Genomic DNA, 15,539 nt, shown 5'->3' with positions numbered 1-15,539 from the left:
ATTTGAAAAGCTGCATCAGGATGACAGAGTCTGTGAGAGCCAAGTAAGTATAGTGCCAGTTTACAGTCAGCTACCAGTTAATTAGGTGCACCTGGATAAAACGTATGCAGGCTTGCCCTTTAAACAAATCCTCCTTCAAGAACCTCATCGAGTCAACTTCAGAGTCATCCTGGAAACTCCAATTTATCAACTCCATTTGTGCATACTGACTATAAATAAATAAATATATTAATTTCAGTGGGTCTCTATTCAATTACTTCCAAGGACACTTACATGTTGTATCCCACATGCACTCCCCTGAAGACTATGTGAGTTCAGCAGTGTTGTTCACTTCAACAGAAATCAGCACGCTACAGTCTGATACAACATAAAGCAGTGAGGTACTGAGCTGTACCTCCTGACTGGCTGTGTGGTTAAGTGTCCAAACAGACCATCCGAGATGTCTGTGCTCCAGTTTTGTGAGTGAAATTGTGAGAGAAGTAATTTTTAAAAAGAACAGAATAAATAAATAAATAAATCTTCCTTCTTTCACCACACAGCCAAGATACCAACTACTGAGGATGTGAGGTGCACAGCGCTGCTGTGGGGAAGTCTTCACTTATGTACACACAGAAACAGCTGAACTGGATACAAAATAAATTCCATTGTCATCAATAAAACTTCAGATTCAGCCAAAGCTTTGCTGTACCAGTGTTCAGCTGGATGTCGTTTTACAGAGCTGTAAAAGCCAAACTCGTCAAAGCCTTAATCAATAAATCAATAAAATGTCAGCCGCAACCAACCACAGGCTACCACACTGGGCACACGAACAGCTCCAGTATCAGTTATATCAGATCCTGTGTGTGGTTACGTGTTTCTCTCTGCACAGTGAGTTATGAACCAGCATGCAAGCGAAAACCGCATAAAAAGGTCGATTTGTTTCCCCTCAGGGGAAGAAGTTCAACTGCTGTGCTCCGTCGTGCATAACTAGAATGTTTTGTCCCACAAGCAAAAGACAAATACTGCATTGTTAAAACATGATTTATGAAAAGACATTATCCATATTAATTTGCAGATGCATTAATCTGCATCTGTTTTTCATTTCAGAGCACGTTTTTGTCATTTGAGAACAAAACTGGTGCAGCTTTTTACTGCTTCTGCTGACGGTGATTGGTCTTTAATGACACGCCGTCCTGCAGCATTCACTGCTGAGGGACCCTTGAGCAAAGCACGAGACAGCCAATCCATCACAGAGGTGTGACTGAGGGCAGCTGTGTGAACACCAGGCAGGAGTGTGCAGAGAAGATTGCGAATTCCTCGTCAAATTTCCCGGACAAATCAAGTCTAAACTGGAAGGTCTCTGCAGCAGCTCTGTGCAAAGGTGAAGCCTGAAAGCGCTCAGCCTGTGGCGGATGGTGTGGGATTGTCATGTTCAAATCATTTGCCAGTTTATTAATTTTGTTTGATTTTTGCAAATGATGAAGCACGGATGTAGACAAAGCTGCAGAAAAATCTTCAGTCTGATATCCCACTCTCACAGCAGTCATCATATCACACTTCAGTTCACATCATCTCTCCCAACTTAGCAAATTTCTCACTAGGTGTAGCAACTTTCCCGTCAGGAGAAGTGCAGAGAAAAGTTTACGGCCCTCGCTGCGCCACACCGGAGGTCAGCACAGGGAGAGATTTCTCTCTGCGCCGGCTGCTCAGCCAGCGCGAGAGCAGCGAGCAGCTCACGGCGGGGGCCGAGAGACAAAAGACGCATTCTGTGGCTCCGCAAGCGATTGTTAACAAAAATCACAGCACAGCCATTATCTTAAACTAACATGGTGAATCTGTCAAACCACACTGTGGCAGAAAAATTAATTGTGTGTGATTTTGTAAGCAGCCTCCATCAAACCAACAAACTAAACACAACTAAATGTGATAGTCACCGTCAGACCCAAACCAATTTCCCTCTTTTTAATGATGAAGCTACTAATAACAGGTGGAGACAGTCTAGGCACAGACTCAGGATCAGTTCTGGATCTTACCTGGTCGTGTGGTGTAAATGACTTTGTAGCTTTCAAACTGTCCTTTGGGTTCTTTCCAAGACACGTGCAGCTTGGTGGGGCTCAGGACTTTGGTACGAAGCCTTCTTGGTGATGAAACTAGACACAAAAAAAAAACAATACACAGCTTTACACAATAACTGTCAGTTTGATATTTAGTGTATATATGTGAAGAATGAGTGGTTATAAAACTCCTTATCATGCACCATCAACATCCAATATTTTGCTGTAATATTGGAAATGAAACTGATGTCATCATTAATTTATTAGTGGATTGTGTCCATAACAATGGATGGAGTTCAATTTAGCCGACTGCGCGACATGGTGTCAAACTAACGCTTTCATACAGCTGCAGGAAAAAGTTTCAGTCCTTTCAGATTTCCACATTTCTAATTAAAGACGACCTAAAGCATCATGTGATTTGCATCACTTCCTCCATATTAAATGCTCAAAAAGTACAGAAAGTTAAGTTTCCAGTCACAAAAAACTTTGTCTTCTGGCTTTTTGACATGATCTTTAGCAAAAATTCTAAGAACTAAGAATTCGACAGAGCTCGACTTTGTCCTGGTAGCTTTGACTTGCACACCACTACTAGCTGACATTTCAAAATAAGAGCAAGGAACCTGTCCACTTCTAAACTGAGCAAGGTTGGCGTTCTTTTGGATCATTTTGGCAGCTGTTAACTTATGTCTGCGTATATCTGGTAAACACTGAATTCTGTGAAAATATGATGATTTTTTTTAGCTCCTATTTATGCAAAAATATGTCAACAAAAACTTTCCCCTGCAACTGTACGCAACAAAACGTTTCCCCTTAATTAGTCACATAGAGCATCGGCGCTCAGGAAGTTTTACAATCTGCACGTTTCACAGAATCTGCTCTCCGTCTGTTTTACTTCAACACACTCGTTCATCCGCTGAGCGCAAAACACAACTGTGACTGACTCGAGTTAGATTGAACTCCCTCCAGAGTTATGATGGCGTCGAGGCAGGCGATCCATCTGTGTTTTTAAACCGTAAGGAAAGAGGAGAAAAAAATAAGGAAGGATAAATTGTATCTCATCCAAGTAGAGGATACACATCAGAGAGATTAGCTTGCACAGATGTCACATTAAAAAAAGCCCCAAAAGTCCCATTTTCCTCCTTTTCCTCATCCTCTTCCTCCTCTATTGACGAGCCTGCACTGTGCTTGTCGCCTGTCTGCATCAAAGCGACACCCCTGCCTCTCATCCTGATTAGTTGTTGTCCCCGTCCGCACCCTAGAGGTCTACATATCCCCCCCTTTCCCGCCTTCCATTCTTCACCTATATTCATTTTCTCCAGCTTACGCGCTCACTGTCACCTCATCGGTCCCCGAGTTGTATTCCATATATCCTTGCTTGTCCTGATCTCATTTTCTTTCCCTTTTTATTATTTTTTTTCTGCATCTGTGCTTTGAAATATGTCAGGGTGAGAAGAGGATAACAAAAAGGAGGGAATGCGACTTCTTTTTAACTGTTAAGAGAAAAAATAACAAAGGAACCAAAAGGAAAGACGCTGGAATAGCATCTCCATACTATTCCTCTCCTGTCCTCAGCAGGAGCACCTGATCCACTGAGCTGCACAATGTCCACACACACTTTACAATGGCCTCAACCTGTGCACAAAACCTCTGAAAGGTCAACAACACTGCATTGGTGGAACTTTGTTTTCACAGTTCACCAAGCGTGTATGTGGTGTTGTTGTGTTTTTGCATAGACGCTGGTTTAAAACACAGGGATGAGGCTATTGTAAAGCACTGCAACGGCAGAAACCACATTTCCAGAGTCAACAACCAAAACAGCCTATCATTTCCACACCAGCAGTGCCAAATCCCAGATAATAAATATGTATTATTCCCCAGTTTACTTTGGTTAACTGTGGAAAAAAAAGAAAAGCCAGGGGGTGGAAAATAAGATATGAAACCCACAAACTCGTCTCTGTGTTTGTGTACTCATTATGAGGTGAGCCATCTGCTGCTGCCGACTTCTTTAAATACCTACACGGAGATTGACGCCTGCTGTAGCTCAAAAGCTCAAGAGCGGAGTAAACAAGAGCCTTGTAAGAATGGTTCACCCAAAAAAAACAATCTGTGGGTAAATTCACCTCTTAGACAGATTTCTTTTACTGCTTTATATCTGCATGTGTGTATGCCGCTTTCTCCAGGTGTAACATGATAATGTATATCAATGTTAAACATGAAACTGACACGTTTGAAGAGAAAGTAACAGTTTTAGGTCGTCAGATGATTTAGATGGCAATCAAAGATTTAGTCGAGCTGATAAGGCTCATCACCCAATCCTCTGCAGCATTTTGAGTGAACCACCTCTTTATGCAAAGAGATTATCTGCAGAAAACTACTCATGTAGGTATACAAAGAAACTTGAGCTCAGCACAGGAAGGATAATCCTGATTTTAGTGGAGAAGATATGAAGCTGGTGCATTCCACAGCAGACAAATATACAGAAACACACATAAGGAATACAGTACCAGTGATTGCACCAACCTGGGGATGAGAATGAGGGCTGCATGGGATTTCGGCTCAGGGTTTACAGATCTCTGTCTTGGAAACAAAGGATGCTCTCTCGTCTGAAGAGAGCTGCTCAAATCCCAAATGATTCGAGAAGCAGATTTCGCACGGCTCTGTTTGTAGTGTGGTTGAACTCGGTCGCGTGTTCCCGTGTGCCCACATCTGCATATGTGTGCATTAATTATGTATATGTGTCCGCAGCTGGAAGCAAGTGTTTTCTGATGTTTCCACATTAAAAAAAATTCTTCATGCACTTTGTTCCGGGGAACTCAGGTGGTTGTTTTGAAACCTGCCGATTCCTTTGCAGCTCCATGCACACATGCCTTTTATACACACACACTCACAGAAAGCTGTGGATCTTCTCTGCAGGATTGTATTATCACGCAGAGACAAGTATTGGACGGCGAGTGAAGAGCCTGGTGAAGACAAAAGGCCTCACCAGGAGAGATGGGAACTTAATTCTCATCTATTTTTCATGGAGAATCAGCCGAGGATGGAGAAGGGCCCCACCGCACCCTCCGTGAGCGGTGTGGCAAGCCGGAAGTGCAAAGTTTAAAGTGCATTTAAAGTCAGTGAGAGCAGACTAAAAGGGCAATAATAGGCAAAAGGGCAATAGTGAGCAGAGAGGAAAGAATAAGGAATGAGAAGGTTTGACAGGAAGTTGGAGAGTTTTCTGCAAATCAAAGTCACTTTGAAAAATACTCTGACACTGATGTTCTTATTACCAAACACACACTCTCATCTTAAAGATGCAACACAGGACATTTTAACACCAGTAAATCATTTTTACACATCGGGATAATTACTGCACAGCACTCCTTATTTTTCCTTCCCATACCTAACACCACGGCATGAGGTGGAAAAGGTCTTTAATTGTTTTACACCACAAAACAAGAAAGCAGTGCTGAAGGCAAACTGTGCTGTCAGCAAAGGAAATAAATATTGGAGTGCAACAGGTTTGAGTTGCTGCTCATTTCTTTTGCTAGGAAAATGAGATAAGCTAGGAGTGTCCAACTCCAGGCCTCGAGGGCCGGTGTCCTGCAGGTTTTAGATCTCACCCTGGATTAACACACCTGAATCAAATGATTAGTTCATTACCAGGCCTCTGGAGAACTTCAAGACATGTTGAGGAGGTAATTTAGCCATTTAAATCAGCTGTGTTGGATCAAGGACACAGCTAAAACCTGCAGGACACCGGGCCTCGAGGCCTGGAGTTGCCCACCCCTGGCTCAGACTCTCTTAGGAAAGTTGTCTGACTATTTGTTTAACTAGTCTTCGGGAACATTTCTCCAGGCTTCTTCAAGGACATTCAAAGTTCTCATTTGGATGTTGGCTGTCTTACGTTTCATTCTATGTTAAGATCACTCCACACAGCTTCCATCATGTTGTGGAGCCCGCTCATTGACTGCTAGTGTCCATTGTGTCTTTCTTCTATCCAGGTATCCCTTACTGCACTGGCAGTGTGTTTTGTGATACTGACTTTGCAATCAGACACTAGAGAGTTACTGTCTGAGTTACTTTCCTGACCTGCTTAATACATACTGATGATCATTTAAACCAAAACTGTGATTCCTCACTCTATGAGACCTGTTACCCCAGATTTTCAGTCCAGTTCTTGTGTAATTTGCCAGACCTCAGCCTTTCCTCCCTGTTCCTCTTACTAAAGAACGTCTTCCTGACAGCCACCCTTCCTCTGAGACCATTTCCGATGATGCTTCAGTGAACAATGAATGGATCAACTGAAGAACCAGACGTATCTCTCAGGTCTTGTGTCCTGTCTTTTAGATACTTTTCACTTGCTGTAAATAGTTTTCTTTTGAATCTTGCTTCTTCATCTCCCACACTTGTTCAATTTCCTCAGTGTTTTTTAATGACACACTGCCGAGATACGCCAAGATTTCAGTGAACAATTTGGGAATCAGCTTGTTGGTGCAAAAATGCCATTTTATGCTTCTCAAACTGTTATCTTTGGCATTTTCTGTAGTTTCAGCTAAAGAAATGGGAACAAATCATATGGTTTGTGACAGGCTGTAACAAAGTGGCTGAAAATAATGTAAAAATGTCTCTTTGCTAAGATGTTCCCTTGGGTTAGATCACTTTTATATGATTGAATGAATCATAAGTCAGCATTAAGTGGCTTAACAAATCTCTGATAATGGTAAGTTGAAAGGCTGGTCTGAAAATGAATAAAAAAAGTAACCAGTGTCTAAAAAAACTGTGAAAGACAGTCAAGACTTTTGCACATTGTTGTAAGTAACATCTCAATAAACAATAACTATTATGATGATAATCTTATAATTATTGATTTGATAACTTTGGCAGTCCTACCATCATTCCACATATTTCATTCCCTTTAATCCCAGTAGTTCTCTTAACTAAACCCTTAAAATGATTCAAAATAACGTTGGCATTTGACCACACTCATCACGCCTGTTTCCCCTCCGGGTTTGGATACCTGCTCCTTTATGTCTGCAGGCAACAAAAAAATGAAAAGCTCCTCCAAAGCTGGCCCTGAGCCTTTGAAATCAAACTTTGACCTTTTTTTTGTTTGTTTTTTTAATGACAGGTGCTGAGCTCGAGGGTCATTTAAGACAAGCGCAGAGTAATTTCTTAAAACAGCCTCAACTATACGGCACAAAGAAAAAAGAAAAAAAGAAAAAAGTGGAAATGGTTCCTTTGTTTCATATCTATGGATAATTTAAATAGATATGAATTTGTTTATGATATATTATAGCCATTCCTCAGCTTTTCATGTTAAAGTTTCTTCCCACCTCATGTGTCTTCTCTGCAATAAATCAGAGCCATTGGAGAGAGCAGTTTCACATGTGGGAGCTGTCCAAGCTGCTCGTAAACCTTTAGCTCTTCCCAGGTCACTGCTGTAGCCGAGGCTAGCGCACTATAGCCTCTTCACTGAGGAATGCTGCGGTTTCTCTCAGTTTACTCGCACTTTAGCCAAAACCTAGCAACTCTCCTTATTGTGAAAGACTTATTCTGTTGTTTACTAGACTTATTCTCTCTGCAGACCGACGGGTGAACATGGACATTATCCCTCCAGTCTTATCAGGATAATATCCTCATTAAAGGAATTGATCTGTTCCAGTGCAAAACATTTTGAAAACCTTAAAAAAAGCATGCTTGGTGAATCTTGCCTATTTTTGTCCAGAACACGGACTCGCTAAAGACAGCGTTTCACTTCCTTTTCACTTTCTCAAGTTTCTCTTCCTCAAGTGTTTCACATCAAGAGTTTTACTTCCCAGTTATTATATATAGAATAAAATAATCATAATGTAATAATGTTCATGGTAATAAAAAGAAGCCTTGGTGTCACATTTAAATACACCGAGGCGACGCAGAATTTCTCAACAAACATATTGTTGTAAATAAGAAGGAAAACCAAACCCTCTGACTGCACCACTGTACACTCCAACACTCGGCTTTGTCACTATTGAAAATATCAGACAAGCACCACAAACATAAAAAGTGTCACTTTTTTTCTATTTTGTGGTTGAATATATTAATCGTGTCGAGCTTATTAAAAATATGACCGAATGAGATTAGAGTTGGATTCATATGAAATACAGTGCAGGGTAAAGGGTGGGTGGGCAAGCAGACTAGCTTCCAGCCAATCATGATGAGGTATACCCGAGTCACCTGGTAGCGGGCACAAAGGTAAACCCTTTGGTAGGCCAACTATGGTAGCCCTCTTGCTAAGCTCATTTTCACACAGGACGAACTTTCACACTCTCAACATGCTATTATGGCGTGGCACAGCATCGGCCCAAATCCTGAGCGTGTGGCTGTGGAACAGCATCAAGCTTTGGTTTTCAGCACGTTTAGAAACACTTCATGTTCAGTGTTGCCAAAAACCTTTGAACGTTAGCCAATGCAGAAGGTGTTTGGATGGAGCGCAAGTACCTGACTGTGTTCAAAGCAAAACACTTTTTTTAGTATGTTAGAGGGTGTTTTTCCCCACTCGCACCAGACGTGACGCTCGACACATTAAGGCTGATTCCAAACTTCATCTGAGATCCATGTGGTCAGGTCAAACTCATTCAGCTCAGCCAATTCAAGACACGTCATGAATATCAATCAGTCATTAGCACTCTTGACAAAAGGTCTAGAAAAATATGGTGTTAAGATTAAGAGTCATCTCTCACTAACAAGGTAATATATTAAATCCTAAATAGGTTAAATAGGGTGAAAGACAACGTCAGCATGTAGAGTGACATCGGATAAAAAAAAAAAGAAAGAGGGAAAACAACACAAACAGCAGCTGATTTAAGAGTCATGGTAAAGCCTGTTGATGTTATGATAACCAGTAGAAACTTGATCAAATTTAGATTACAGACTGCTGAAGATATCACAGTTTCTAACAAGGGTTACACAGACACCTGTCATTGTAATTTCAACACTCCACGGTAACTAATAAATAAGAACAAAACGTGCCACAGCAAAGCGATTCGGCTAAGCGACGGCAAAACTGGTTTTCTCGTTACGACTTTGGCATCGAGGCTTTTCCCAGAGAAATAGACAAAAGGATCAAGAACATAAAAACAACCTTTTTTCCAGAACAAAGCTGCACATCGAAACAGTCACAGTGAAATTCAGATATGTGACCTGCTGAGTAAAGCTGTGCCTGCAAAGTATAACAGCTTCACATTTAGAGAGCCGGACCACACTGAGGTTTATCCAACCAGCAATTAACTTTAGGAGAACGCTAAAAGCACAAAAGGTTCTGAAGGCTTTCTAGCCATTTGATACCATTATGATATCAACCTTGACTTTTTATGGCTATATTTGGTCCTGATATGGAGAACCCTCGCTGGGCTTCTTTGACACCAAAACGGTGAGCCCAAGAAAATTCTGCTGGATGTTACCATAATGGAAAGCCTGTAAAACCCTGTTTTCTCTGCAGTAGCAAACCTGGCTTGGCCCCTGGCAATGATCCATCCACTCTGATGTTATCAGCCCATTAAACACATGTTATCAGTCAGTATCAGCCCATACATGTCAATGATATGCAGTCATCAGTAGCACTTTTCGAGCTTTGGCATTTTTTTTTTTAACCATTCAATAATACTGTCTTTTATTCTATACACTTAGGCTTTCATTACTGTCTCATTTACGGCCAATTCAGACTTACCAATGAACCTGTGATGCATGTCATTGGAGTACCAACCCAAAGACATGCATGATACTATACCATCTAGCAGCTTACTAGGCTGTTATCCATGATCAGCAGGGAGAAAGACAGATTGGAGATATAGGAGACCTCCAGTGGTTGCAAAAAGGAGTGCATGGAAAATCTCCAGTCATGCTATTAACTAGCTTTGTAGGATAGCTTTAAATATGTGAAAGGGTGCACATGACTATTATTTATTTATTTATTTTAAATCGGTCTGTTTTAGTCACTCCATGCTAGTTTCCACATCTTAATGCTGTATACACTTTTTCAATCATTTTATCATTTTATCTTCTTTGTCAGGTCCACATTCTCTTTTGAAGAAATTTGTAACTTTGGGTTACAAATGAAATCCCTACAACATCCAAATGTAACGTTTTGCTGCAGTTTTCACTTGGAAACACTTTGACCATTACTCCCATTTAACGGTGTGAAAGGAACAAGTAATGTCATATCTAGGAGGCCACCTACAGGCGACATGTATGGGACTGATAAGGTCCAATCAGTGGAATGATGAGATTTAAAAGAAAGTGGAAGACCTTGTGCGGCCTCTGTTCAACACTCACTAAATCCTGGCTTCTATAAGTAACAGTCTGGGGAAGTCAGTGGATGGATGTAGCTTTGCAAAACCTTGGACTGAAAATCCAGACTAGTCCTTACTAGTCCTACATCGTCAGGTAGCCCAGTTCCTTGCTCTTCTACACAGAAGAAAATCTATACATGTGCAAATCCTGACAGTTTAGCACACGGTTTGAAAGCTCTGGCTTTCCCTGTGGGGTATCATTAGGGAACTCCATGGTTAGGCCTGCTGGGCTGTGTATAAAAAGCTCAGCTTGGGCCCAGTGTGGTGAACCCCCCTACTGGGATTGTTGACTCTTGAGTGGACAGCAGGATAGCAGTGATACTTACCTTGGCCTTGTGCTGCGTGAGGGAACACAGAGATGAGAAAGAAGCCCAGCAGGCAGAGACTCAGTCTGACTGTGAACCGCATCCTGATGCCAGCAGACCGAAGGACACGATACACCTGATTGGTAAAGGAGTACAAGAGGAGAAAGCAGACAACAGGGTGGAAAAAAGAGGAAGTAAAAAAGAAATGAACGAGCAGGAAAGGATGGGTAAGGGCATGAGATTAGGAGGCAACAGAACAGGAGTCAGACAACCCAGAGAGGATGACAAAGGAGGTAAAAGAAAGGAGTAGAGAGAGGTGAAAGAAAGAGGAGCAGAAAGGAAAGAATGAGGAAGAAGACAAAGCAGGATGTGAGGGAGGATGGAGTAGTGCAATGATAAGAAAAAGGAGCAAACAGGAGGGAGGAGGAGAAGGGGGAGTGAGAAAGGGAGCCATGGCAGAAGAAGATAAAGAAGATGAAGACATGGAGGGATGGAGAAAAACAGCTTTAAACAGACTTAAAACTGCACATGTCGTCCTGTTGTCATAAGTTAAACTCAGTCATTTCTGTCCATGTTTATTAATCCATTCACAGTTAAAACACATTGCTTTATATTCTGAATGTGCAGAAATATAAAGGCATTCACTTTGATTTACTAGGCAGACGTGTTTGTGGAGATTTGCACTGAGATTTTAATGGAAATGTCACGATCTGATCTCTGGGCCATTGCAGGACTACAATGCCCCTCCCATCAGATTTCTTTGGGTTGTGACTGTGTTAAGTCTCTTTCTATGCTTACTTTCACAATTTTCACCCCATAGCAGGACATTGCAAACTATTTTTTATCAATGTAAAAGAAATAATGTCCTAAATTCAAAACATTTAGAAAACTGAGTTTTATTATAATCAAATATAATACTTCTGTAAGAATTTCAAGGTGAATAAAGTAAAGCATGTTTACTCCTGTAAATGGCTGAGGGAAACATTCAAAAAAATTTTTATTAAATAATAAAAATAAAAATAATTACAGTCACTTGTTCGTTACAGCACCTACACGTTTGTCTCAGAAATGGCTGTGTCTGTTTCTAATATTCGGTTCTTTAGCCAATTTTCTGATATTTTTTGATATTACTCACAATCACAAGTTGGTATTTTCATCGCCCCAGTATTAAGACCAACCGTTTCTGCTGCCATCAAACAGATTTTGATTTATAGAGCTACTGAGAGCAATATTGCTTTAATATTTCTGCAGAAATTAAAGTTAAAAAATGAGAAAACAAATATTTAATATCCAGTTTTTGTAATAATGCAGGAAGGACTTGGGCTGTTAGGGCGCTGATCAGCTTCTAACACGTGTTAAGGCACCGCTAAAGATCTGCTGGGGTCTTCAATACACTGACAGCTAAACCAGCTCCTCAGTGAGGAGAACCCTGCGCGTTCAGTGGAATCGGCTTTTGCGCACTCCTGCACAGCCACCCGGTGCTAACAAACACCATAACACATGCTACGCCATCTCTCTCCGCACCTCTTAATTACAGTAAATAAAAGCAGCGGAAGTTTCTTAATTGAAAAGAGCACAGGTGAGGTCTGCACGCTGCGTCACCCGCAGCACCACAGCGCGTGGAAGTGGGGAGAAAAGGGTCGCAGATTTTCAAAGCTGATTTCGGAACAACTGTGCGGTGTGTGAATAAAGAGCAGCTTTACCTTCTCAGTTCATAAGTTTGCAGGTTCCGCGGCTCTCCTCCTGACAGCTGTGCGCCGAGCTCAGCAGTCCCCACAGCGACTCTGATTCACGCTGTTCACCAACTCCGCTCTCGACCCCGAGACAAGTTACACGGAGTGCTGCGCGGGACTGCCGATTCAAATTTTCAAAATAAAGTTACAAACTTGCTACAACATGTTTTATCCTCCTTGGTCAGTTTCGTATTATGCAGAAGGAGCCAGTGCGCACCAGAACAACAAAACATGACATGAAGACACTGCTGTGATTCTGATGTCGTCTGAACTCGCTTTGTTTGCTGCAGTTTTGCAATATTGAATATTAAAATAGTAGTACATACAAAACACACGTATACGTGTTGTCTATGTTGTAGGACGATGAATCCAGTTCAACAGAATCTGAAGGATCCACAAACCATTACCAGCCTCCCAGTGAGCTGCTGCTGAGCAAACACATGAACATGTTTCAGCTCAGAGCTTCAGCCGGTGCATTTACGTAAACATTAGTAAAGACACAGGCACGTGCTACAGTCCAGAAACTATGAAAGAAAAAAGTCCCAAAACAAACATCCGAACATACTTTCAAAGTTCTTGTTTAGTTAGTTTGTCTTAAGTGTTTTACAGGAAGTTGAGTTTAACGTGTGTCGTTATCTAAAGAGATTAAAGGTAGAAATAAATCTACTGGAAAAAAGAGGCAAATTATTTATTATGTATTTATTTTAGAATTAGAGTCTGATTTCTTTTTAGAGATCTGTTTTTCATCCTGTATTCACTGCCCTTTATTTTATAGATGGTCAGGTTCGGATTTTAAACAGGTTTTTGTGTCCTCTCATTTTCTCACGGTTACACAGATGGGCTACATGTAACCGAATATAACACTTGGAGCAGGGCTCGATGCGCGTTACAGTCTCTCTTTTAATTTGAAGGTAAAAGTGTCTCACTTCCCATCTCTCTGTGGTACTTTGTATCCAAGTTAACTCCCTTCGTAAGTCTCCCTTCAGTTGAGACTTGCAGTGGATTGATGGGTGTTTCCCGCTTCATTCACCATCCACGCCTGCAGCTATTCATTCCTTTTACCTCATTTAAAGCGAGACGAGGCAGCAGAAAAATGCGTTTGAGCGGCAGGCAGATTGAGCACCGACAGGAGCGAAATGTGTGTTTCTGTGACCCCTGGGTAAATGCTCCGAGACGCCCAATGTGCTCCAGTTAATATGCCTCCTTCAGTTTGGGGCAGGTGGTTCGTTGTAAATCTAAAAATTCATGACAAAGGAAGATGAATGGGACATTCTTTGCGAAACATTATTGGCTGAATAGCAACTGTCACTAAGATCCATTGGAGGGTGGTGGTGAAGTAGAAACACAAATGAGCTGTAACTATAGCGAATTAAAAATTAAACATCTGCATTTATTCCCCCTTCATCTGAGAAAGAGGAAACAGAAGGCAATAATTTATACCTTATATAAAACTGAATATAGCACAAATAAAAACCAAATGTTGAAACAGACAATTTCATTACTGTTTTGAAAAATATATTCTCATTTTGAAGCTGATGCCTGCAGCATGTTGGAAAAACAAACAAACAAGGTTAGGAAAGGTGCTGGATGAGCTTTGTCTTCACAACACTAAATGTAGACGTTCAGGAAGCGATGAGGCCCAGTTTTCACAGTTTTCTCCAGCTGTAGGATTTTAAAATGTACTGCACAGTCATGCATGCAGAATGTGTGACTTTTGTCATCTGCTCAAAAACCCAGATGCCCTATAAACAGTTTACCATTAATGGCGTCTTCACAGGTGTGCAAGCTGCTCGTGCCATGTTCAGTTCTGATTGGTCAAACCCAGGACAGTTTGGCAGTCTCTCTTTAGCCTGTCTTAAATGAGCCCAGAGAAGCATTTGTGGGTTGAATGTTTTTATTCATTGGATAGAAGAATTTGAACTGAGTTTGTGGATGCAGCAATAAACTGTGTTCATTCAAAGCTGCCTTTGGGTTCAAAAACCACTTTGCCTCGAGTGCACAGACTGAATGATATTGTGCACCACAGATACAAAATTGGGAAACATTATTATAATACTGCTAAGCTATTTGCCATGGCAGAGAACGCTTCTCCATCTTTGCTGAATCCAGCCTTTTTATGATGTCTGTGATTATGTTTTTATACCCAATCATGTCACTAATTACACTTGTTGGTTAAATGTTAAACTATTTTCCTCATCTGTTTTTGCTATGTCGACAAAAAGTAGTCCCTACACTGTCTAGATGCCAGTTTCCAAACGCAAAAATAATCCAATGGGTAAAATCAAAAACACAAGCGGAAAGGACTCAAGAACACACAGGGAGGCAAAACCAGGAACTTACGCTGAACAATTAGCTGATTGTTGGGTTTTTCTCTGTATGTATTATTGGAGGGTCTACCTTACAATATAAAGCGCCTTGAGGCGACTGTTGTTGTTATTTGGCGCTGTATAAATAAAATTGAATTGAAAAATTTACCAAGGCAACAACAACTAGTCAAAGTCTAAAGATGTAAAAGAGACAAAAGGAGGGACGGGAACACCAGGAAAACCATTGCTGAACCACCGACTTTCATTCCTCCACCTCTCCAGTCCCTCTTCCACCTGCTCCTGACTATCACTACAGATTGTCTGCGAACCTCATAGTTTATAGAGAATCCTGCTTGACCTCAACTGACAATCTGTCCATCACCACTGCAAAGAAGAAGAGGCTCAGAGTTCATCCATTGTTATCAGCACTAGGAGTACACTGGGTTATAACCTAAGGCTGAGTTAGGGAAACCACAACTTAAACTAATAACAGTAATGAAAGGCCAGAACCAAACCAAAAGAAAACACAAAAAACCAAAACCCATCATTACAAAAGCCATAAATTACACTCACTAACCAAAGACTTAAAAATGAAAGACCTAAGACCTACATAATACTAAAATAAGAGAAACTCAGAAAATTCAACAAACACATAATCAAAACCTGAAAAACTAGAATAAAAGAAGAAATAGCAACAGGACAGGGACCAAAAACCCAGGGACTGTGACACCGTCAAGGCTTTTAAAAAATGTTTTGTTGGCATTAAAATGAAAAAGAGGCTACATTTTCCTACAAATTCCTTATTTCTACGATCATGTCATCTTTGGGATTTTACGGCAACATAGTAACAACC

The 15,539-nt window shown here is 41.0% G+C and overlaps 1 protein-coding gene across 1 annotated transcript in view; it reads right to left on the bottom strand.

Annotated features, from left to right (window-relative positions):
- LOC134619765 (collagen alpha-1(XIV) chain-like) overlaps window positions 1-12,457 on the bottom strand; it is a 176,532-nt gene extending 164,075 nt beyond the window's left edge. Inside the window, exons 1-3 of the mRNA XM_063465597.1 lie at window positions 12,351-12,457; window positions 10,669-10,783; window positions 2,013-2,129 (exon numbers count right to left, since the gene is read on the bottom strand). Of these exons, the coding sequence (XP_063321667.1) occupies window positions 2,013-2,129; window positions 10,669-10,750 (199 nt within the window). The 5' untranslated portion in view covers window positions 10,751-10,783; window positions 12,351-12,457. The remainder of the gene's footprint in view (window positions 1-2,012; window positions 2,130-10,668; window positions 10,784-12,350) is intronic.
- Between the last annotated feature and the right edge of the window lie 3,082 nt (window positions 12,458-15,539).

This window comes from Pelmatolapia mariae, linkage group LG22 (assembly GCF_036321145.2).
Source record: "Pelmatolapia mariae isolate MD_Pm_ZW linkage group LG22, Pm_UMD_F_2, whole genome shotgun sequence".
NCBI lineage: Eukaryota > Metazoa > Chordata > Actinopteri > Cichliformes > Cichlidae > Pelmatolapia > Pelmatolapia mariae.
Note: the sequence above shows the minus strand (reverse complement) of the source record. Positions and strands in the feature narration are given on the sequence as shown.